The sequence below is a fragment of the Colossoma macropomum genome, unplaced genomic scaffold (assembly GCF_904425465.1).
Source record: "Colossoma macropomum unplaced genomic scaffold, Colossoma_macropomum, whole genome shotgun sequence".
In the NCBI taxonomy this organism is placed as follows: domain Eukaryota; kingdom Metazoa; phylum Chordata; class Actinopteri; order Characiformes; family Serrasalmidae; genus Colossoma; species Colossoma macropomum.
Window position 1 is genome coordinate 2237702 of NW_023494786.1, and position 25064 is coordinate 2262765.

The 25064-nt window shown below is 38.7% G+C and overlaps 1 protein-coding gene across 2 annotated transcripts; it reads right to left on the minus strand.

The window, feature by feature from the left end:
* Positions 1-190: 190 nt before the first annotated feature.
* On the minus strand, positions 191-24987 carry fxyd6 (FXYD domain containing ion transport regulator 6). Of its 2 annotated transcripts, none has more exons than XM_036557520.1 (9): positions 24703-24987; positions 14353-14403; positions 7928-7951; positions 7613-7645; positions 7123-7197; positions 6972-7011; positions 2598-2647; positions 1657-1696; positions 191-1443 (listed from the first exon to the last, which is right to left on the minus strand). In XM_036557520.1, exons 2-8 carry the CDS (start codon positions 14396-14398, stop codon positions 1668-1670), a joined length of 297 nt encoding a protein of 98 aa, XP_036413413.1. In that variant the 5' UTR covers positions 14399-14403; positions 24703-24987; the 3' UTR covers positions 191-1443; positions 1657-1667. The 2 variants fall into 2 exon arrangements, with proteins under 2 accessions (XP_036413413.1, XP_036413421.1); XM_036557528.1 differs by lacking the exon at positions 24703-24987 and adding an exon at positions 24440-24541.
* Between the last annotated feature and the right edge of the window lie 77 nt (positions 24988-25064).

Consider the following 25064-nt stretch of genomic DNA (forward strand, 5'->3'; position numbering starts at 1 on the left):
GGCTGTTGGTCATCCTTGACTGACACTGAATTCTTCTTTTTGAGTTAGTAGGGTCTAAGCACTGTTGCTTTGGTGTAGTATTAAAGATAATAGTGTTTTCTAAAAGATGATGCATCAGTCTTGAAGAAAGACAAGGACTAACTGACAGCTTTTTCCTTGGCCTTTGTTTTAAAAATGTCTCCACGCAGAGTCCTGGGTTAGACACAGACTTTATTTGGTATTTAAAAGCACAAAATGTGGCCATACAATACAGCTGCACAAAGAAGTACAGAATATGTATTTATAATTTTCTCTAATAAACACAGCATTTTCTAAAATACTTAGCATTGTACCTGACTGCATGATTCAAGATATATCCAGCATAAATGTGCTAAATGGTAAATACATTTTTCTCTTTTCAAACTGACCTGCACATCTACTACTCTCAGGTTTTTTACCACAAGTAATGTGTGGCACGACATAGACACACACAAAAGCACACCGTCTCCATTGAGACCAACGGTTTGGTTGCACAGAATAGCAGAACATTTGTAGCGAAATGTGTCGTTTGAGAAGAGTGGACATAATCGCTACATGTAAATTGAGAGAGTGGAGGACAGTTTAGTGGCACTATGGTGAGGTGGAGTGCTCCTGTGGACTCACACAGGTCTTTATGCAGGCACAGAGCTGGGCAGTGTTGCAGCTGATTTAGAGAACAGTGGTGTGGTGCCCCCTGTGGTACAGTGGTGGAACTGTTTCTGTGCTTGTGTTTGAACTGGGTGCTGCAATTGTCAGATTGTCAGAAGGGAGGCGTGTAGACACACACTATCACTCACTTCTATGGACAGATACAGATGCATATGCACACTCTTTCAAGCTTCAATTGTCACATGTGTGCTCGCCTACACACACACACACACACACACACACACACACACACACTTAGACTCTTACACATACACACATGTATGTATATTCAAATATGTTTTAACATATCTGCATCATGTGTAAACCTGTGTCTTAATATAAACTACATGATCTACAAGATGAAAACAGCAGATAGACATTTAACAAGAGTGACCACGCCATTGATAACACTAACAAAAAATAAAATAAGACATAAACTAATGGTGAAAGCCTACGATTTATACAAAACACATGAGCTCAGCTGGGGAGAATCGCTAGCAGTATGAACAATCTGCAAGTAGTGGCTAGTTTCTCTACAACGGCTTACTTTATACGAACTGGCGCAAGAAGGGCATAGACAGAAAAAGACAGATACAGTTACTGGTCACATGACAGGACTAGAGGTTTATATACATGACACTGGCCCATCCCTAACCCCAGCCATGCTCTCCTCCCATTCCTCTTCTGCCTCCCTCCATTCCAACAGCCATGGACTGGAATCAGCTTCAGCATCATCGTTGCCATCGGAAAGTGTGGTTCAATCACGGCTGTGCGTTTCTAAGAAGTTAGGGAAAAAAGAGAGAATTACAGGGATATTTTGAAATAATAAAGGTTGCAAACTATGAATGTCAAGTCACCAATTTAATGACATCATCCTAACTGATGGCTAGCTTTTATTCACCACTTGCAATACTAGCTACTACTGATTATAAGCTATGCCTCTTTAACTCTTCCCATAGCATTTATAAAATAGCCATTATTCTTTCTTACCTGGATGACTCTCAGTTCTCGGTTTTTGGGGTTTCCTTAGCTGTATAAAATCAGGGAACAATGGAAGAGACAATTTAGTGCAATGGTGAAACAATGACAGGAAGTGGACACAATCGTGGAAACAAACTAAAATATATTAATATCAACTATCTGTCTAAAGTAGGTCCATTGTTTACATTCATCTATTACCTTTAGTCATTTTAGGATACTATTAAGTACATAGGGGAACTTTGTGAAGGTCATGAAAGGTGCTTGATGTCATCCTGGTGTTCACGAAACCATTTTTGAATGGGCAACTCTTAAGATTATGAGGGCAACAGCTTCTTGGAATATGAGAACAGCAGCTCACACCATGTTTCACATTTGGAACCAGATATTGTGGGTTGAAAATCATTGACCTTTTACAAAATTACAATTGACTCACAATAGTCTCTAAATGTTCCTTCCTCTTTAAAGTGGAGGAAAAAACTCATCAAAACAAACCTGCAGTGCAAAAGGAAATTAGTCAGAATTATTAGACTAAATCAGAAATAGTGGAAAGGTGTTATGTATATGTATAATGTATAATGCCTGACACATACTATCCTGAAGAAGGTTTGGATTAAACATTGTGGAAGACCACACTCCCAGCTCAAAACATCAAGCAGACTTATGCTGGCTCTAAGGTAAGCTAAACTTATCTGGGTTCTTGTATTTGCTAAAACATAACGCATTTGGCCTTTTTGGAATTTTGTTGCCTCAAGTTTTAAAAACTCAACTCTTGCTCAGATCACTTACAGCTTACATATACTGCTCAAATAAATTCAGCTTGTGTTACTGCTTTTGTAACTGTGATTTAGTTACTTCAAAGCTAAAGCCCTTTTTATGTAGTGCTTCATTATTTTGTCCACTACCTGTGTACTAATATGTACTTGCAGACTAAGACAGTATTGTAATCTCACCCTTGGCTACCATCAGGTTTTCTGCTTGGGCCTCCTCATCACCTGGAGCCCTAGAAAAAATTATATATGAAGATCTAATTAAACATGGACTCCTACAAACACAACAAGACAACATAATAACAAAAAAAAACTTATGTTTAAGCAAACATTTCTCTCCCATGTTAATGTATAACATATTTGCTTAAAATATATTGCTCCAATAACATTTTCATCATTTTGCAGGACTCATGTGTGAACATTTTTATTACCCTGGCACCAGATCCAACTCTTTTGCATTGTGACAATGACTGAAGTGTGTGCATGTCTGTGTGTGTGTTTTTCCCTTAAGGCTGAATTCACTCATTTCCAATTTGGGTCTCTTATACATTATGTCAGAGTCCCTTTATGTGTGTAAGCAATCAAGCTGCTGATGTGTGAGCAAGATAAATTTCTGCTTGCTCATAAGCAAGTTTAAAGTTTTTTTTAAAGGTTTTACTTAATAATTTGGAAAATTGTGTGTTCAAATCCCAGTGATGCCACAGCCATATGTATGAATCCAATGGCCTTGTTTCCCTCTTCTTTCATGACTCAATGTGCAATGATAGCCAATTGTCTGTTAGCTCATATATACAGAGTTGGGCAATGCATTCACCTCCAAAGTGTGTTCATCTCATATCTACATTTTTCTTTCCTACTCTTGCCCTTTGTTTGCTCATTAAGGGGCTGGAATGCAGTTTCAGTAAAATTGTTTTCTTGTGTCTGGAATTCAAAACACATCTGCGTGTGCATTGTCACAGTTGGCCCAGTGTGATAACTAAGCATCATACATTGTAAAGCTGGCATAAATTGCACACTATACACATTATATAGACAAAAGTATGTGGAAACCCCTCCAAATTACTGCCAGATGTTTGAGCCACCCCCACTGCAACCACGTGTACAAGCACATAGACAATGAATTCTCCATAGACAAGCAATGACAGTTGAATGAGTTGAAGTGAAGAGCTCAGTGATAAATATATTATTCTCTGATGAAATATAACATAGTTGTCATGGTCATTGTGAAGTTACTGTGATCATTCTACTTTATTTAGGCTATTCATTTGTAACAATCCCCTTGCAAATCTCAACCAAGAAAACAGTTACTGAAGTCCAAGGACTATACACCCCAAGTATAAGAGTAGAGGAGATTGCAAATAAGCCCAAACAGGAGAGACAAAAACCCGTTGAAGTTATATTGGAAAAATCAGTGGAACAAACACATACACATATACAACCCCTATATACACACAATAAGTGCCCAGTGTCCATGAACTCTGAAAGTCCACCAAGTCCAAAACTCAAAGTCACAAAAAATCCAAAATCCCACAAGTCTTTAGCAATGCATTGCAGTGAACGAAAAAAGAAAAAATCCAGGATAGATCTCACCGGTGGAGCAGGCCTGACATCCAGTTACATCCAAGACAGTTAGAGGAAATCCACCTTCTAGTTCCTCCATGCGCTTGTCTTGCCCTTTTAGATGGATCCTCGGCCAAGCTCATGAGTTCCCAGGTTGAGTGGTAGGCTTTGGGTTGTACTGCTCCTCTCACCCCAAACACATCACCACGCCCACTTCCACATGGCCAAACTTTTTCTCTCCTTCCTCTTCCTGGTTCCAGTCACCTGTCCCAGTGACTCCACCCCCCTTTTCCAGCAGAGCTCTTAAAGGGCCTACGCAACTCTTAGTTCAGTTTCAGTTAGGGCCCCTGTATAATACATGGCTAATACAGAATAAAAAAAACTCCATTCATTTAATACGGTAAACACACACAAAGAAGGTTTAACCTTGCAAGGATTTTAATTTAAACCATTTTAAGACTACTCATGTGGCACTGTCACACATTAATTTGTGGTATTTCTCTTCATGCAGCTTCGTCCTGCAGCCTGCAGTGGGCTGGTTGTGTCCTGTGCACAACACTGAAAATTAGTCCCAGATCATGGAATGTTGCAGGAGTACAGACTTCAACTCTGTTGTTTCAATCACTATAGAGTTCCAAACTGTTTCTAGAAGCAACATCAACACAAGAGCTGTGCATTGCGAGCTTCATAAAATAGATTTTCATGGACGACCACCTGCCGGTAAGTTCACTATACCCAGTGCCAAGTGTTGGCTGGATTGGCTTAAAACATGCTGGACTCTGGAGCTGTGGAAACGTATTCTCTGGATTGATAAATTATGCTAATATCTGGTAGTCTGGTGGAGGAATCTGGGTTTGGCAAATGCCAGGAGGATGCTACCTACCAGAATGCATAGTGCCAGCAGTAAATATGGTGGAGGAGAGATAATGGTCTGGGGCTGATTTTCAGAGTTTGGGCTAGGCCCCTTAGGTCCAGTGAGGGGTAATGTTTAGACAATTATATGCTTCCAACTTTGTGGTATTAGTTTTGGGAAGGCCCTTTCCTGTTCCAGCAAGACTGTCCACCAGTGCATGAAGCCAAAAAGACTTGGTTTGACGAGTTTGGTATGGATGAACTTCAGTGGCCTGCACATAGCCCTGAATACCTTTGGAATAAATTGGAACGTCGATTACGAGCCAGGCCTTTTCATCCAATATCAATGCCTGACCTCACAAATGCCCTTTTGACAGAATGGGCAAAAAAATCCCACAGACACACTTCAAAAACTACTGTAAAGTGTTCCCAGAAGAGTGGAGGCTGTAATAGCTGGGAGGGGTTGACAATTCCATATTAATGCTCATGGTTTTGGAATGTCCAACAACCTCATGTAGGTGTGATGGTCAGGTGTCCACATACTTTTGGCCATATCATGTATTTCATTCTATTGTTCTGTTTGCTCATCTTGTTCATGTTATAAATATAGTTGGCAATCCACTTAATAGTGATTAATATAATGAGCTCACATAAGAGTGGAAATATATATGAGAATGAAAATCTCATTCTGCTGAAAGCATGCAGCAGCAACTGAAGTTGACTACTGATATTATGCAAATGAGCTTGGTTGTGCATGTGGGTACAACCATCATTTCAATTCTTGTCCAGGGACAGAACCAAAGTTTCCACAGGCATCTTCATGTCTGGTTTTGACAAACAGCAACAATGTTTGGAATGCTAGGCTTCATTTGTAAACATGAGTGTCAACTCAGTTTATTCACACATGCATCATCCCCATTTTTTTATGAGGATAGATACATAGGCAAAAATAAGCCTTATCATTAGTCTTATCACAAATTATCCTCAAAAAGTTTAATATATGGGTCATTCTACTGAACTGGCTCAAAGTCAGAGTTCAAAACACATTTTAGACTTTTAACTGACATGGACTTTAGACTAAAATCCTGTCACCTTTTAATGAACCTATACCTCAGTCACATGTACTTTATTTAAAAATAATTGAACATTCTATTTTGTCACTTACAAAACAACCATAACACTTCCAAATGTTTTGGTAGTGATTGATTGTGTAGTGACAGGTGTAGCTATTTCGAGCATAACTCAAAAATACTAGCCAGTACACGACTAGCACACACAGATTTGAACAGTTGTACAAACATACAACCATAATATTTTTCATTAAACACAAAAAATGTTTAATTAATTGCAGAAAATATGTTTTTGGCAGTGACATTTTTTAACACTGATTTTCAGACTCATTTACTCATTGACGGATTTACTTCAAAACAGTTGTGTCTAACTGCTTACCAAGTAGCCATGAGGGACAGGGATATCTTGATGGACAGAGATAAAGTCTTCCTCCTTTAAAATGCAGGGGTGTGTCTAAAATAAGGCTCTCATTATGGACTAAAACTCTTTGCGTTAAATGAAGTTTTTCCATTTAAAAATTAAACTTATGATCAGACAAAATCATACGACTTCACTTTAAATGAAATAAAAAAGGTCTTTAATAAAATAATTTAAAAATACAAAAAACGTTGAATTTCAGGGTTGGCAGACAGCCACTTTCAAAAGAAATTATTCTATTGTTATTCTATAATTATGATTTTTATGCTTAACTCAGTACTATCTCAGTTAATGCTTTGGGTTTAATTTCCTCATAACATAATCCTTGTAAATATGTAAGATCTGAATGCTTGCTTTTACTGTGGGAACTAATTAGGTAGAATGGTCCATATACCAACTGAAAAAGTGTATCCATGCAACAATCAGAATTTGCTCATGAGAAATGTAAGGTGCATTATTATGAAAATGGCAGATTTTGACAACAGAGTATTATTTGTTAGTAATTCAACCTGACATTAAGCTTAACATTAGTGTTAATAATGCAATGCACAAATGGGACTGCTCGTTGAATGAACAAATAGTGCTTTTTCAGTTGCATGTAACATAAGTGTATCAATCAATATTTCACAAATATGCACACAATCATCTGGGAGTTACCTCTGGGGCTTCTGGTTAAAACTGCAGCGGCATCTCCTGCCTAAAGACAACGCAAAGAGATACAGGTTTAAATTATACATTCAAAACACTTGGAAATATGACAGTCTGTTTGTGGTAAGATTTTTAGTAGGTGTACAGTGTTTTATCTTACTGAGGATGAGGAGAACGCCCAAAGCAAAGAGCACCACAGCAAATGCCAGACCACCAATCCTCAAGCTCTCGTAGTCTGGGAAGGATGAGGGGTAACATAACAATTTGAACTGCTCAAATATCGTTAAAACAAATTCAGATCCTGCTATGAAGGGGCTGAGGTTTAAGTGGTCAGTACTGAATTAGATTTAAATATCAGCCACCTTGAGAGCTTGATAATTTTACTTCTTGTAAAAATATGGTTAAAAAAGCCAAATATAGTGAGATAATGTGACTTACTAAAATCACCTAAAACAAGTACAAAATGTCTAAAAATAAGTTACATACTTTTATAATAACATTACAGCAGTTTCAAAATGAGAAATATGAACTAGGTTCAAGATAATTTCACTTGCCAAGATACCATTTTTGCAGTATAACCCAATGTCAAGTCAGTATTTTAGGAACTTGCAGCACAGATCATGCAAGTGTTCCTATGACATCACTCTTACCATATTCAAATGGATCCAATACTTTTTTCCCCTCTGTTGGAGTGAAAAAAAAGACCATAAAAAACCACTTACTGAAAATAATACATACATTTATATTTTGTGACTCACATGAATAAATATACACATTTAAAATGGTTTAATATAACTAAGAGATCACTGAATTTAACCCACTCAGGCACCTACACAGCATTAGCAGAAGTACTCAGGTTTATAAATGTGTTATGGCCTAACACAATGCATTGAATACTGCAGAAGATCTTGCATGCCTTTTAGAAATGCTCAAATGGCTAAACTTACTGAAATAGATCAACTTACCTTGCGCGCTGGCATCAGATGCAGCTAAAAGGGAGAGAAAGAGAGAGAGGTATAAAGCACTGCCATGAATGTCTTATTTGCAGACCATAGCAATTATTGTCTGTTCATTCATGAAGAGATAGCTATAAAAAATAAGTTCAATGATTAAACTGAGCAAAAATAAGTAACTTGTAGTATGTATCAAAAACACCCTGGTTCTTCGCTTCAGTTTTTATTTGTAGATCTGTACATATATTATATTATTACATATTATTTACATTTCATTTATCATAATTATAGCACTTGAAAGGACCCCTGTCAAGCTTGCCATTTTTTTTTAGAAATTATAAAATCCCGAAAGCAAAAAGCCCCACAATAAGAGTTAAAGGTAAAACCCCATTTCCAAGGAAGTTGGGACGCTGTGTAAAATACAAATAAATGTAAATAAAAACAAAATGCAATGATTTGCAAATCTCATAGACCCATATTTTATTCACAGTAGAACATATAACACATATCAAATGTTGAAAGTGTCATGAAAATGTCATGAAAAACATTAACTCATGTAGAACTTGATGGCAGCAACGTATCTCAAAAATGTTGGGAAATTGCCATGTCTACCATTCTAGCTGCTCAACAGTGCTGGGTCTTCTTTGCAGGATTTTTTATTTCATATGCGCCAAATGTATTCTATTGGTGAAAGGTCTGGACCACAGACAGGCCAGTTCAGCACCCGAACTCTTCTTCTGTGAAGCCATGCTGTTGTGATGGATGCAGTATGTGGTTTATCTTGTTGAAATATGCAAAGCTTTCCCTGAAAGAGACGCTGTCTGGATGAGAGCATATGTTGTTCTAAAACCTCTATATACTGTTCAGCATTGATAGTCCCTTTCCAGATGTGTAAGCTGCCCATGCCATGTGCACTAATGCAACCCCACACCATCAAAGATGTAAGCTTTTGAACTGTGCGCTGATAACAAGCTGGTTGGTCCCTCTACTCTTGAGTCCGCAGGACACGGTGTACATGGTTTCCAAACAGAATTAAAAATTTTGATTCATCTGACTATAGAACAGTTTTCCATTTTGCCTCAGTCCATTTTAAATGAGCTTTGGCCCAGAGAAGAGGGTGGCATTTCTAGATTGTGTTGGCATATGGCTTCTTCTTTGCATGATACAGCTTTAACTTGCATTTGTGGATTGCACGATGAACTGTGTTTACAGACAATGATTTTTGTAAGTGTTCCTGAGCCCATGCAGTGATTTCCAGTACAGAATCATGCCTGTTTTTAATGCAGTGCCACCTGAGGGCCCAAAAATAACAAGCATCCAATACTGACCATCTGATTTCTCCAGACTCTCTGAATTTTGATGATGATATTATGTACTGTAGATGGTGGGATACCCAAAGTCTTCGCAATTTCACTTTGAGGAACATTTTTCTGAAATTGTTGCACTAGTTGTAGACATAGCTTTTTGCAGATTGGTGAACCTCTGCCCATCTTTGCTTCTGAGAGACTCTGCCTCTCTAAAATGTTCTTTTTATACCCAGTCATGTGAGTTAGTTGCAAATTGCTCCTCCAGCTGTTTTTTATTAGTACCACTTACTTTACAGCCTTTTGTTGCCCCGTCCCAACTTTTTTGAGATGCACTGCTGCCATCAAGTTCTAAATGAGTTAATATTTTTCATGAAATAGTAAAATGTCTCACTTTCAACATCTGATATGTGTTCTATGTTAGACTGTGAATAAAACATGGGTCTATGAGATTTGCAAATCATTGCATTCTGTTTTATTTACATTTATTTACATTTTACACAGCGTCCCAACTTTTTTGGAATTGGGGTTATATGTTGGATCACTACAATTTGCAGATTTTTATGATCTTTTTCCATTGTTACTTGAAAAATATTGTAACTACAGAGTTCTGAGTTGATTTTCTTTGATTTGTTAACTGTTAACAGTAAAACATTTAGTTGTTTTTGTTTAGCTGCTAGCTGCTTTTTGAAGCAGCAGGGCAGGCATGCAGACATTATTTTTTAACTTATTTTCGAGGATTAACTAGAAAATAGATACACTATCATTCAAAAGTTTGCTTGTAATGTTTTCGGTCAAACAAAATTGATTTGGTTGCAAGAAAAATCTGGTTGCAGGAAAGTGTCTATAACATGAATAGTAGAATTATGCTAAATTAAAATCCAGGATGCCTTGTGTGTCAAGACTTGAGGCAGAAAATGATTCTAAATAGATACTTACAATAAATTGTTTATCTTATACTTTTTTTATTGTTTCCAAAATACAAGAAATGTCTAGTTAAAAATGTCAAGTAAAATATCTAGAAATACCTTATGGGGTCTAGTTTACAATTTTTAATTCTACATTTTATAAATTATTACTGAATAAAAAATAAAATAAACATAAAAATAAAATAAACATAAAAAATGAACACATCTCAGTAAATAGTGAGATTATTGCAAACTTGTGAATAGTAAATTACTGCAGCACGGCATGTACTACCCTGGGCACAGGAAGGACGCTAGAGGCAGGGTTCAGGGTTTCAGCAGCCATTACTTTATTTCCACACCAAACAAACCAAACAAAACCAAAATCTGGGCACTTTTAGTGGATTCAAAGCCAAAATTTTAGTCCTTTTCTCAGATTTAATTTTCCAGATCAATTGAGCACCTGAGCCGAGAGGGGCAGAGAGTTTGTTGCTCCACCTCCTGTCACCACCCCCGCTCCCCAGCTTGGCCACCTGGATCAAACATGAGCTGCAGTCCAGCAGCCTAGCTGTGGAACAGGACGCGGGGACTGGGCAGCAGAGTTCGGGATTTGTGTCCTGCCTCTGTGCCTCTCATGAGCTCCATCTGCGGTACCTTGGAGACCTATGAAAGTGAGCTCCTGTCCCTGATGTAGCAGAGTATGTTTCCAAAGCAAAATAACACATTTTAAAAATGTTCTTGTCATCAGTGGTTTGTGAATTTGGTACTTACAATGCTCTTTTACTACAAAATCTAATCTAATGTTGCAATGTTGGCTAGGTTTAAGTGAAAAATCCTTCTATTGTTTTATATCACCACAGTGAAGAAGCATTACATTTCATAAGGTGATGACTGCACTGCTGTTAGCAATAGGCCAGAGACTTATGCTATGGCATTGCAGGACATGGCATGTTTGGAAATTGCATCTACCAAGTTGGCCTACCTACTTTTCACAGGCCTACGCAAAAAACTATTTCTGCCTATGCCACTTGTCTATGTAAACTGTGTCTACACAGGGCAAATCCTGCAGCCTATGTGAAGTAACCCTGGTAGTTTCAATTTGTCTCCAAAAATCCATGGACTAGTTTCACAGTTTTCAAAATCAGATTGGCAAATAGTGCTGCGCTACATGCTTTTACATGTTTTTAAATTTAAGTTTCATGTTTCATGTTTTACTGGTTAAACTATGGCAAAAAGAGAAAAAGCTAGAATACAGTAAATTATAATTTCTGTAATACAATATAATGTAACCCTTCCTGGATCGGGGCCTTGTCGTGGTGGAAGGGCTTGTGTGGTCTAGGGATCTTCAGAGCTAAGTCGTCGGGAGCAACATGCTCCTGGTAGGGTCTCCCAGGGCGAACAGGTCTGGAGTGAAGACCCAGACTAACTCGATCCAAAAACCTCCATGATAAACGGACACAGAACATCGTGTACCCTGCCCGGGAGAGGGTCACCGGGACCTACCCCTGGAGCCAGGCCTGGGGGTAGCGTCCCTCGGCGAGCGCCTGGTGGCCGGGCAGCCCACGTAACCCGGCCGGGCTCAGCCCGAAGAGGCAACGTGGGGGGACCATGTGGGCCCATCACCCGCAAGGTCCAGCATGGGGGAGTGGTGCAGTGCTGTACAGGCAGTGGGAGATTGCACAGGGGCCCTTGGTGGCCTAGGCCCCTGTGGCAGAAACTCGCTCTTGGAATGTAATGTGGCGTCTCTGCTATTTGCAGATGATGTTGTTCTTTTGGCTGGATCACATGGATGCCTCCAGCGCGCACTGGAGTGTGAAGCGGTTGGTATGCGGATCAGCACCTCCAAGTCTGGTCTTAGCCCGGAAAAGGATGGTATGCCCACTCCAGCTAAGGGGAAAGGACTTGCCCCAGGTGGAGGAGTTTAAGTATCTCGGGGTCTTGTTCACGAGTGATGGGAAGAAGGATCGTGAGATTGGCCGCAGGCTGGGACAAGTGGCAGCAGTAATGCAGTCGCTGTACCGGACTGTAGTGGTGAAGAGGGAGCTGAGCCATAAGGCGAAGCTCTCTGTTTACCGATCGGTCTACATCCCGACCCTCACCTATGGTCATGAGCTGTGGGTAATGAGCGAAAGAATGAGATCGCGAATACAAGCAGCGGAAATGAGCTTTCTTTGCAGGGTGGCGGGCTACACTTTAGAGGAGCCAACTGAGGTGGTTCGGGCATCTGATTCGGATGCCCCCTGGACGCCTCCCGGTGGGGGTGTACCAGGCACGGCCTCCCGGAATAAGACCCCGGGGTCGTCCTAGGACCCGCTGGAGGGAATATATCTCCAAGTTGGCCTGGGAGCGGCTTGGGGTCCCCGGGACTGAGCTGGAGGAAGTTGCGGGGGACAGGGTCATCTGGGATTCTCTGCTCTCCCAACTGCTACCGCGACCCTATCTGGACTAAGTGGTTAACGATGATGATGATGATGATGATGAATATAATGTAATCTGCAAGCCTTATAATATATAGTGCTCTTGTCACGTATTCAGCCAGCCAGCCTCAGAACTACGATTCCCAGAATCCTCTGCCTGCTCACGTGACTCAGGATCTCGCATCATCAAATCCTCCATCTACGCAAGTGACTCAAAACTACGATTCCCAGAATCCTCCGCCTCATCACCTGACTCCGGGAAGATCATCAGCAGCCTATCACCGCTCTAGTTCTCCTGAATATTGATAATTTTCACCTGTATGTTTTCTCACATGACCTGTTTAGTTAGTGTATTAGCCCGGGCTTTAATCAGGTTCATTGCGAGGTATTGCTTTCCTAGTGAAACTACTGAGCCCCTCCAGTGTTTTTGACCTTTTGTTTGGACTCTGTTTCTCGTTCTCTCTGATTTTTGGATTTGCCCTTTTGATACTGTTGCCTGGTTTGTTGGATATTCGGTTTTTGACTTTTGCCTGTGTTCTGGACTCTGATCTGCCTTGCCCTACTTTGTTATGATCGCCTTCTGTGTTTTGTTGCTGACTTTGGAACTGACCCATGCCTGTGTACTGACGACGATATCTCTGTCTAAATCCCCAAGTAAAGCTTCTTCACTGTTTTACATCCGCGAGCGTCTGCTTACTGGTTGCACGTTACAGCTCTGAAGAAACTTAAATTCCCTGTGTTTGTGGCTTTAGCTCTTTAGCTCTGTCATAAAATTTTCTTTTGTTTTTTTTATTTGAAATATGAAATGTGTGAAAAACAGCTCTCTCTTTGTTCATATTGCCATGTCAAAGGAAGTTAAATCACTCTTAAGAACTTAACATAAATTTATGCAGTTTATAACAAACACCAAGCAAACGTAGTCTTAAACAGCAACACCATCAATGTGGTTTGCATAATTTTTTTTATTTCCATTAATTGTAGAGTATGACCAAGGTTTTCTAGGATAAAATAAAGGGCAAGTAACAGATGATGAAAACAGCATATATTATTAAGAATATGAGGAGACACAATTGAAAGAAAAGGGAAGAAGGGTGAGAATTGGTAAGAAAATAGGATAAAATGCAGGAAGGACAGAATGCAATATAGAGCATTAGAAACACAAATATCAAAATAAAATGAAAGGGGTTTAGATAGGAGGCAGTGAAAACTGAGGGTGGCTGAAGTGATTGGCACTTCAGGAAAAACAAAAGGATAACAAACAGGAGGAGGATGCCAGGCAACTATGCCTTTAGGAAGTTTTGTTCTGTTTGTTTATTGAGATTAAGTCAGGTTCATCCGTTACTGCTATTGCACAGAGCTCCATGTGTAGGCATGAAAGTAGTTCACAGTGATTGCACATGTGCTGACAGCTCTACGTGTCCTATTTATGTGTGTGGAGAGATGTTTCCCTGTGGAGAAATGGATTTAAATGGATAGACTAGTTTCATGGATGAATTTTGAGAGGAAAACAATGCATTCTACCAGCACAGGACCACATACAATCATAATGAATCACAGAATGGCAAATAGATCCAAATAATTGTAGAAGACAGGCATGCACAACCGTAAAAACACACACACATATATATGACACGCCCCCATATAGAATGCCATAAGAGGTCACCAATGAAAAGCTATAAGTGAGATCAACAATATGTAATGTGAGTGTGTTTAGCACCATGATGTCCTCCCCTCATTTTTGCCCTCTGTGCATTCATGCATTCCTAATAGATGCCAATGGGCCAAGAGAAATAAAGTGGGGGGGCACTTACCAGCTACATAGACAAGGAGCGAACAGAAGAAGAGAACTGTTTCCATGGCAACTGGAGAGAGAGAGAGAGAGAGAGAGAGAGAGAGAAAGAGAGAGAGAGAGAGAGAGAGAGAGACAAAGAGAGAGAGATTAGCGAGTACTGGTGTCAGTGGGATTCATGTTTACAATTTCAATCACAAAAATACACACAGACAGCACACATGTATAAATCTGAAAAGGTGCGAATTCCAATGTGCAAACGCCACTGCTGTGCCCTGCAAAAGTACTGTGGGCAGTGAAATCAAAACTGACACATTTGACGTATGTTATCCTCCCCATTAAGACGAAGTGAAGATAAAAAAATCACAAATTATATCTCTAGTCAAACTTGATTTATCACTTTAGATTGACAATTCATGTTCATTCCCTGTTAAAGAAAAATTGATATTTGACCACAACTGTTCTGCACAGACGAACTCTAAAAGTGTAAACCATTAGCATCAGTGTCCAAATGTCCTCTTGCTTTGCCATGCCTTAAGCAGTTTTTGCCTTCAGCAAATAAAAGCAAGCTTGATTGACTTTTAATTGTGAGAATAACTTATGTAGACCGCAACATTCCTCTGGTTATCTCAGTAGAATGTTTTGTTTTGTTGGTGTATTGTATACCAGACCACTGGCCAATGAGTCACATTTTTGAACACTGAATGTCACTGATAATACTTTCAATGAGTGGCTATTAACAATTGATGTATAATACAAAGTCAGATAAGGTTTCTTAAGATTGAATATGCTAGCATCTATTATATTCACTGGGACAAAGGGGTAAAATTGGGATTTTTTTTGAGGTGGGGCGACCTCTTGTGTGCCCCCATGAGTGTCAACAATATTGGAACAGTACTGTTCATTTTATTTGGTATTATACAGAGTTCTCAGCACTGATATCATGATGTGTTTCTGTCTTATTGTCTTAATTATGACAGTCAGCTTACTTGGCTGATTCTTGTCTGACAAAGACGAAAGTCACACTACAGCCTTTAAACTAGCAACATTAACTGCTCCAAACAATGACGTCACCCATCATTACTTGCAGCTGCCTCTTGTTTTTAAGAGGCTGTGGTAGAGACAAGACATTTTATCCAGAAAATCTGTGAAATGTTTCACCTCTGTGCAACATGTTAATGCTGTGTCCAGTAAAATTTGCAAACATGCTTCTCAAAGTACTGAAACCCCAGCTTCCTACCTAAAAGAAATAGTTCATTTAACTTGAATTGATAGAGCCGAATAGCAATATCAATCTACACACACTATTGGCTATAAGTGCAAATATGTGCCTTTGAGTACATTTAGTAACAGCTGGCAAATAACGACAAATTGAAATGGCATCATTGAACAGCAGGAAGGAATTAATGCATCCTGCCATGATGGATGGATTGCACAAAGACTGCATTAAATACAATTTACAATTCAGTCAAATTATACCACTTGCTGGTGTTCTCTGGCCCCATTTAACGGGAAATTTTAACAAACCCCTAATTAAAGTGATACATGTTACAAGACCATAATGAAACTCAATTTATAAATGATTTCAGATACAAATATATTTTAAAAATTATAAAATTAAAATATTATAAAATATATGAATTATAAAAATCAATTCATAAATAAATAATTTAAAAATAAATTTAGCTAGTAGTAGTTGTAAACTGTAACAAAATATTAGCTAGCAGAAATGTTATAAATGTTTGAGACAATAGAGAAATAGTAATACAGCTAAAAAATCAAGTCATCAGAAAATAACAAAACATTAATTTATTTATGCCTGTAAGGTAGATAACTGTTTTTCACATTGTTAGTAGTATTGAGGTTGCAATTCATAGCTGTATAGACTACATGTTAGAGTGAGTTTCTATCTCAATGGCAGAAGTATGCTGCAATAATATTTCCTGTACTCTATTTCTGTGCACCAACTGTGCATAACAAGGTAGCTTGGCTGTTTACATATGTGGCTAGAACACAATAATAGTGAATAGAATTGTTACACGTGAGGTGACTTTAGTCAGGAATAATAAGGATATCATACCAGCTGGCAGGGAATTATAGTCTGTTCTTGGTAAATAGGGTAGACTTCAAATATATGCCTTTGCTCCTGACACAACTAGAACTCTTTATGTCTGTCTTATACATGAGAAACAATATATCGCTTTAATTACTGGCACTGAAAATTCTTTTATATTTGCAAAAAAATGATTAAGTTTAATGAACATATGATGAAAATTAGAAGAACCTCCTACATAAAGAATATGATTCTATACCAAAAGTTTTTTTTTATTTCCTTAGAACAGTGTGTGCAAGCCAAAAACCATTTAAGAACGCTTATTTTAGATATGTGGGAGAACTCTTCTATCCGTGCCTTTGCAGGGAATCCAGGCCATAGACTGCAAAAAGATCCTGAATAATATTAATGTTGCTTTTTGCCTATGAATAATATTTATATCTTAAATATTATTCAAGACAATACTTGGTAATCACCTAGACACTGGCTTTCATTGGACACTGGGCAATAAATCCACCAACCACACCTTATCATCTTATGTTCTGCTTTTCCACCTAGAGCATTAAGCTTCAATGAGGCAGGAGACAAAATTGTGTGGATTATTTGTTGTGTATTGAATCTCTGTGGTGTTCAGAGTGTTTGCGGTGTGGAGTGGTTGTTGTGTTCAGTGTGTGTTGTATGTAAAATGTGCATGTGTGTTGTGTGTAGAGTATGTGGTATATTTGTGGTGAGTATGTGGTATGTGGTGTGGTGTATTTGTGATTTGTGTATGGTGTGGTGTGTTTGTGGTGTGTGTGATGTGTGTGTGGTGTGTGGTGTGGTGTGTTTGTGTGTGTGGTGTGGTGTGGTGTGCAATGTGGTATGTGTGTGGTGTGTTTGTGGTGTATGTTTTGTTTTGTGTTAAGTGTCTGTTGTGTGTGTTTTTTTCTGTGGTGTGTGTGTGCGTGTTTGTGGTGTGTGTGTGTTCTGTGTGGTCTGTTGAGTGTGTGTGGTGTGGGGTGTGTTGAGTATGTATTGTTACTGTTGTCTCTGTTGTGACTATTAATTCTGTTATAACTCTTTTATTACTGTTTTATTTCTGTTATTCTGTTATTACCACTTTAGTGTTGTTATTGCTGTTATGACTACTGCTATCACTATTGTTATTACTACTGTTATTGCTGTACATTAGGCTGTAAGCGTGTAAGTCTGTGTGTCTGTGTGAGAGATATGCACTGTGACATTGTGGCAATTAGATTGGATGTTCTGAACATTCTGTCATTCATTTTCAATGGGAAAAATTTACTCTTCAAATGATCGTTTTACAAAAATCATATGTTGGATCAGTTAAAAAAACACTATTCTTGTATTTGAGAAATGTTTGTGCAAAATTTGGTGGTGGCATGTTAAAAACTGTGGACCATGAAAAGTTCATAAAATTTGACCATATAATTATTATTAATAATAATAATAATAATAATAATAATAATAATAATAATAATAAGAAGATTATGCAGATCAGCAAAATGGCTTGGAAAAGTCAACTTAATTATGCTAAACCCAAAACAACTGCTAAAACCTAGCTCTTCTTCTATATGCTACCATTTTCTCAGTCAAATTAATATATAAAAAGTCTCTTGTGGACAGACAGGCCATAAAATACAATTTAACATCTCAGTCTCAATGCAGAGCCAATCGATACACACAGTTTTATTTGTAATCCATTAATTGCTGCATCTGCTGAGGCCCTCTGAAAGTCTGATGTGCCTGTCAAGCCCATAGAAGAGGTCTTCAGTGCCTAGCATTTAGAAAGAGTCTGAAAGGTTGGTGTCACCATCTGTCATAAAAGGATAACATTTATGACTTGCAAGGAGCTTATTGGGGCTCTTGCATTGTTAACGTCATCAGTTGCCAGTCATTGTCTTAATAAAATATGGCAGGCAGACATGGCAGAACAGTGTTTTGCATCCTTTTTTTTCTGTTCATGAAACACAATATTTACAAGCACGTGTCATTGTTATTAAGAGTTACTTTGTCATCATTACAAAGACATATTCATAAAGAACGTTTATGAAAAAAACAAGGCGCTCTAATTTAAATCTAATTTGATTTTGTTTGTACAGCAATTTTAATCGATTATGCCAGGAAAGACCTGTGACATAAGTAATCATCTGATGTTAAAAGTGTATTGCTTGAACTGGCATCTGTCTTGTGCATATACAGGTGTTAAGAGCACCCTGAAGTTTAGAATAATAGGGACCAAGTTAGGAGTTAATGGAATAAGGAAGGGGTGTTGGCACTTCATGGTGATGGACATATATAATGAGTTAGGAGATCATGGGTTATGGTAAACTATTCATTAATGTCTAAAGCATCTAGGTGAGACAATGATACGTTGGAGCATCTCGGTGAGGCTATTCATGGCATCAGGAGAGTGAACAGCACATACAAACGGCTTCAAAGCAGTAAAACAGGTCGAAAGAACAGGAAGAACTACAGCACGTGCACCAAGGCAAGATGCCGCACTGGTAGAAGAGTGATCTTTTACCTCAACCACTAGTTGACAACACAATACTATGGGAGTCATTGTGGATCCTTACTGGAGTGGTTAAAAATGCATGGATGAAGCACTGTGGGTTTTGCATCGCACGTCTAGGTAAAAACTATGCAGTTGGCACAGTAAGATTGGAAAAGTTTTGCTAACAACCACTCTGACCTTTTTCACCATATCAGTCATTCATTTCTTCACATCACTTGTGCACGCATTCAGAGGGTAAACCAATCATTAGCTCCATGGCAGGACATGCAAAGTATAGAGAATGGCGAGGCTGAGAGAAGGTAATGAAGTAGCTAATGGAAGAGCTGGGCAATATAATGCTTGGTCCACCAGTAATGAACTTGCGAGCACAGGGGAACTACGAAGAATGCCATCTTGTATGACCTTGCAAGCTCTTAGAAACTATCTATACTACAAAGAAATAGATGATCATGATCTTTTACATGACCATGAGGATCCTGACCACTACTGGTATTTAAGAGAAATTAGCATTTACAGCACTACATAAAATTTGGTCAGGATAATAATCATCAGTGAATCAAGGTTATAACACTATATAATTTGTTCTTTATGATATTACAAACATAAAGTTGTTGCAGATGATCACTGTAAGCAGCAAATTATATATATGCCACTATATAGATATATACCTTATAAAACACAGAGAAAATAATTTTGATGAGTGGCTGGCAAAAAGGCAATGTCATTAGAATGGGAAAGAACACGAGAATCTGATAAACTGATTAGTTTCCAGTAGCTTTAAACTTGGCTTCATGCCGAGGCAAACTGTAAGTCTGGGAATTAGCAAACCTTGGAAGTGTCTGTCAACAAGAAACAAGAGAGCAAGCTGTGGTGTCTTCTTACTGAGAATTACTAAATGGAAAAACATTCTTCATTCCGTTTAATCCTAAAAAGGAGCACACTCTGAAAAAGGTTAAGAACCCCTGCCCTATAGCTGTCATTAGAAGCATAAACAAAACATGCAGAAAATGGTTGTGGAACATATTTAAAGCATATTCCACTGATTTCTCAAAATTTCTGAGATTGTAAACAAACTCATTGAGAGTAGTTTGATGTAAAATTGTTTATTTAAGAGAAATGTACAAATTTACAAAATAAATGTAACTTTCTTTACAGTGGTGGTGATACAAACCAGGGTTTCTGACATCTACAATACAACAATAGCCATTTTGTTACTATCTGAAACCTCTAGTGAACCTACATGAGTTTTTCTATGTAATGTTGATAATGGCAAAATAGTGGTTGATCTTAAAAATAAATAAATAAAGTTTCTTTGGGAATTTTGTTGCCTTGCAATGCCCAGCATTTACCTTGAAAAAATATGCTTTATACCAAAAAGCATCTTAAAACAATAAAAAACAGCATCTCAGGTAAAAAGCAGCATATTCAAATTCATTTCATGGAATAACTTTCTTTGAGGGAGGTTTTAGAGGTGGACATTGGTTCCTGTCACCCCCACTGCAATTCAAGTTTCAGCAGAACAGCGCATTTCACATCAAACCATTCTGAATCACTTTGTCTTAACTGGATTGATTTAATTAAGCAGAAATTTTGAAAAATCTGTGAAACTTCCTTTTAAGTATGGGTGGAGGTTAAGATAAAAAAAACACATTTTACATTACACATTTTGTAATACTTTCTGCTATCAATGTTGGTCATTAGTTGTGCTCATTAATACCAACAGTAATCTGAATTTGATGTATTTTATAGGTCACATCTCCTACCCCTAGTGTTTAGGCCTTTAATCAATCAAACATACTCATTATAACTCTACTATACTAATGACCAATGTGCCTGGCACTGAGGATTGTATAATAAGCTTGCCAAGTAACTTCATTATATTGGTTTATTTGCTCCAGCCTTGCCGTTTTACGGGCTGCTGCAATGAGTACTCTTACATGTAGACACACTGTCTTCAATCACCCCTCATCAATGGCACACAGTAATTCAGAGTCTGCGATTATGAGCTATTAATAATGTGCAAGTAAAGAGTGATAAAGAAAATGTAATATCTTTTTAAAAGATTCATTGTTTATCTTTTTCAGTGAAGGATTTTGGAATCTCTGAAAAGATATATATGTTTTGTTATTGTTAAGTTTGGTCAATAAGTTGGTCAAACTTTTTAGCGTTTTTTTAACCGATTATGAACTAATGAACTATCTAAATAATTGTTAGAGTAGTCCATATATATTTATTAGTATTTACTACTATATACTAATATAATCAGTAATAACAGCCCTGTAGTCAAAATAACAGAGTGCTGTCTGCCCTGGTCTCTTTCAGTCAGTTTGTCCCCTCAGAGAAGATCACACGTCTCAAATGCACTCCCATCTTGTGACTGTCAAAGGCAGCACAAAAATATCTAATAAAAGAAAAACATTATGAGGGTTTAGAAGCCAAAAGTCGGGATATTTCAGTCAAGATTCAGTTTAGAAGCAAAAAGACACAAAGAAATCCCAACACACACCAGTTCATGGTTGACAGTTTACCATCAGAAATATGTGAAACCCAGATATTCAGAGGTTGGGAGATGTGTTTTTATTTTCACAGTCATCTCTTCAGTCAGCAAACAGAAAACTGTGTTCTTGCCACTGTGGCTTTATTTCACCTCTGGAATAAATGAATCCCCACCCAGCTTTCTTGAGGCTGCATTGTGTGCTGGTGTACTGTTTCAGCAAAGCTCAGCTACACACCACTCCTTGTAGTATGATATTGTGTGGAAAATCAGGGCAACTGTAGTACAGACACATAACGTCAATCAAATTAATTATGAACACCATACAAAGAGAACCAAATACAAACAGAGAGCATCCTATTCAGTGGCAACTCCCACACAAGGCTGTGCATTTCATGGTCATGTTGGCATCCACCATGCATGAATTACTGAGTGTCAGAAACATACATATGGCAAAGCTGTTCTACCATATGTAAAAACCAGAGACTGTGCTGTCACAGATACTGCTGGTACTGAAACCACATGAATGCAGAGTTGTGATTAGCAGCTTCTGGCGCTTTGCTGACAGCTCTTATGACTAGATGTATTAACACAAGCACAGAAAGTGTTGGCATGATAGTCATAATTCCAGAAATGGGACACTCTTTTTCTCTCTCAGACACAAACATATGCTCTTTGACACATGAAAAACAAAGAAGCCTATCAAAACAAAACCTTTTCATGCTGCCATCCTTCCCCTGTATCGGACAGAAGATGAATAGCACGCGTATTGCTGTGTGACCCTCTGAAAGCACAGAACTCTAAATCCAAATTTCTTTGTGTTTGGGGCTGTGGGTATTTGACATTGCTCTGACACAGATTTAAGTAGTGTGAAGAATGTTGCATTCAGCATGGCTAAGAGGAAAAAAATAACCTTGTTTTAAGTGTTATGGCCGTATTTCTTTTAAAAAATAATTCACTTTGACTTTGTTGAGTGTATCATCTAGCTTTGTGATTGAGTTTGAATGTGTGAATGTCCATGCTCCAAAACATCCCAAAGGTGGTGGATGGGAATGAGGGCAGGGATATGTGTAGGACAGTCAAGTACTTCCACTGCAAACTTAGCAAACTCTTTCTTTATGGACTCCACTTGGATGGGGCATTGTCATGCTGAAACAGAAAAATACCTTCCCAATCTGTTGCCACAAAGTCAAAAGCACACAATTTATTATATTCTGTGACATGATTTCCCTTCACTTGAACTAAGGGGTCAGCCCACACCATTAAAAACATCCTCAGACCATTATTCCTCCTCCACCAAACTTCAAAACCGACACTATGCATTTCCCCTACTCCAGAGCTTAATAATGGTGTATTTTACATAATTCCACCTGATGCCTGGCAGCATGCATGGTGATATTAGATTTACGTGCAGGTGCTCAGCCATGGAAATACAATTCATGAATTTCCATGACAGCGCCTGCAGAAGAAGTTTGGAACTCGGTAGCAAGTGTTTCAACACATGTTTTTTACACACTGTGCACTTTGGCCCTCTGCAGTACTGTTCTGTGGACATAAGTAGCATACTGCTTTACAACTTAACTGTTGTTAATCCTAGACATTCCCACTTCACAAAAACAGCACTTACAGTTAACTGGTGCAGCTGTTGCAGGACAGAAATTTGATAAACTGACTTATTTTCAGGACCATGTTTAAAGTTACTGAGCTCTTCAGAACATATCATTTTACTTCCAATGTATGACTATGGAGATGGTTGTATGCTCGATTTTATGCACTTGTTAGCAGCATTGGATATAAAAAGGCAAACCTACAAGGCTCCACAAACTTTTGGCCACACAGATTTCCATAATAAACCAGCATGTCCGTGTATTAGAGAGCCTGAGAGTTTTGCATTGTTAGGAAAATCGTTTTTTAAATATTACTATTTATTTATTTTAGATCTTTAAAAAAAATATATGTTTCTAATGCTAATGTCTCATACCTGCCATTTTGTTCTCAACACTAATTCCACAACACGACCACAGCCTATAAAAAAAAAACTGTCCTGAATCTCACAATTTGTCATTCAATTTGTCTTAATTCGAGTGTAAAAGCATTTTTGTCTTACCAAGCCTTTACAAAGCGTCTGTAAAAACACGCGCTTGACGTCTTGAGTTTGTCGGCACAACAACCTCTGCTGACCCTAATTCCCCTTATTACATCAGTGTCCGTTCGCTGCTAACGTTACACCTACAGCTTTACATCACAACTTTAATGAAGGTCACCATGACAACAAAGCTTTCGATGGCATATTGCCAGACGTGTCTCTCCCAGGGTGCTGGAATATTGCTATGGCAACCACTTCCGTCAGGTGATTACTATTAAAAGTGGCCGAAGGGGTTACAATCGAGTAGGCCATTACACCGTCACACGGTAATGACGGGGCATACAGGGCTCTCAATCGTGGGAGGGGCATATGATGTGTAACCTCTCCATGGTTGGAGAAAGCCCAAGACATGAATCCTTATCGTTCGGATATGAATGGTTTTAATGTAAAGGTAACTAGGTCGAATTGGCTGGGAAAAGGGGTGAATTTGTGCTACTGACTTCTCGAACCATTTCCTTTGCTCTTGAACACTGGCAATGCCACGCCTCACACACACATCACTACCTGTTGTGCGCTCCAGCTCGGCCATGCCAAGAACCGTTCAGCTAGCGTTTGTAGGCGCGCCATCATTTTTTCATCCCACTGTAGTTGGGGATGAGGAGGCAGCCTAAGTGTTTTCCCATTCATGCAAATCCTTTCACACATTTAGTATTACACGCGCCAGTTTATAAAGGCTTCTGTGCTTTGAAAAAAAGAGACAACAACAACCGTCAAGATGTAGGTTAAGCGCGCTCTTCATCGACCACACAAAGCATGTGGGACACACCCTCTCCGCTCAGACGCAAACAAACCAGCGGATTTACAAGATTACCTGTGGCATCCTACTGCGAGGAAAAGCTTACAACGACATGGCATTCAGGCAGAACTCCTGTTCACATTACCCTTACTGTAATCTTACCTTGCTTGTTTATTCCTTACTTGAGGAACCCTAATCAGTGCCACAGTTCTCGAGAGATACGCTTTTCCCGGACACCACGATACGCGCTGTGTAATACGAAATTAAGAATTAAGCACAGTACATGCGGTATACCTGCTTTACTTTGCATGTGGGCTAATTCCACTTAAACACAAATTACGTCAATGGCATGTCACGCTGTAAAATATACACGCCTACACGAGAGTAAAAGGCATCAGAATAAACTCTTTATTACCTATCCTTACCTTCGTTCCCGTTTAGTTGTGAAAGAAGTGAGAGAGGATCAACAAAACTGTTTCCCTTGCAAAATATTCCTCTAAATCTTGAGTAGTGCACTGTCGTCCAAGATTTAGTGGGTTAGTTTTTGGATAATATGAAAATATATTTCAAAACAAAAACAGTCGATGACCAGAGAGAATAGTTCCCCAGGCGTGTCTCACAGTGTTAATATTGAATATCAGCCAAAGCAGCGTTTCTCCACTCTCTACCAATGACACTGCTGGCTTTTAGTAATATATCCCCCTGTAGCCCCCACCATCTCTCTCTCTCTCTCTCTCTCTCTCTCTCTCTCTCTCTCAGCTGTAACAGACTGAACATGCCCAACAGT

Coding starts and splice junctions, on each gene's coding strand:
- fxyd6 (XM_036557520.1), bottom strand. CDS start 14,398: ATGGAAACAGTTCTCTTCTTCTGTTCGCTCCTTGTCTATGTAGCTG. Junction 7,646..7,927: donor ATCTGATGCCAGCGCGCAAG/GTAAGTTGATCT, acceptor TCACTCCAACAG/AGGGGAAAAAAGTATTGGAT. Junction 7,198..7,612: donor ATTGGATCCATTTGAATATG/GTAAGAGTGATG, acceptor CATCCTTCCCAG/ACTACGAGAGCTTGAGGATT.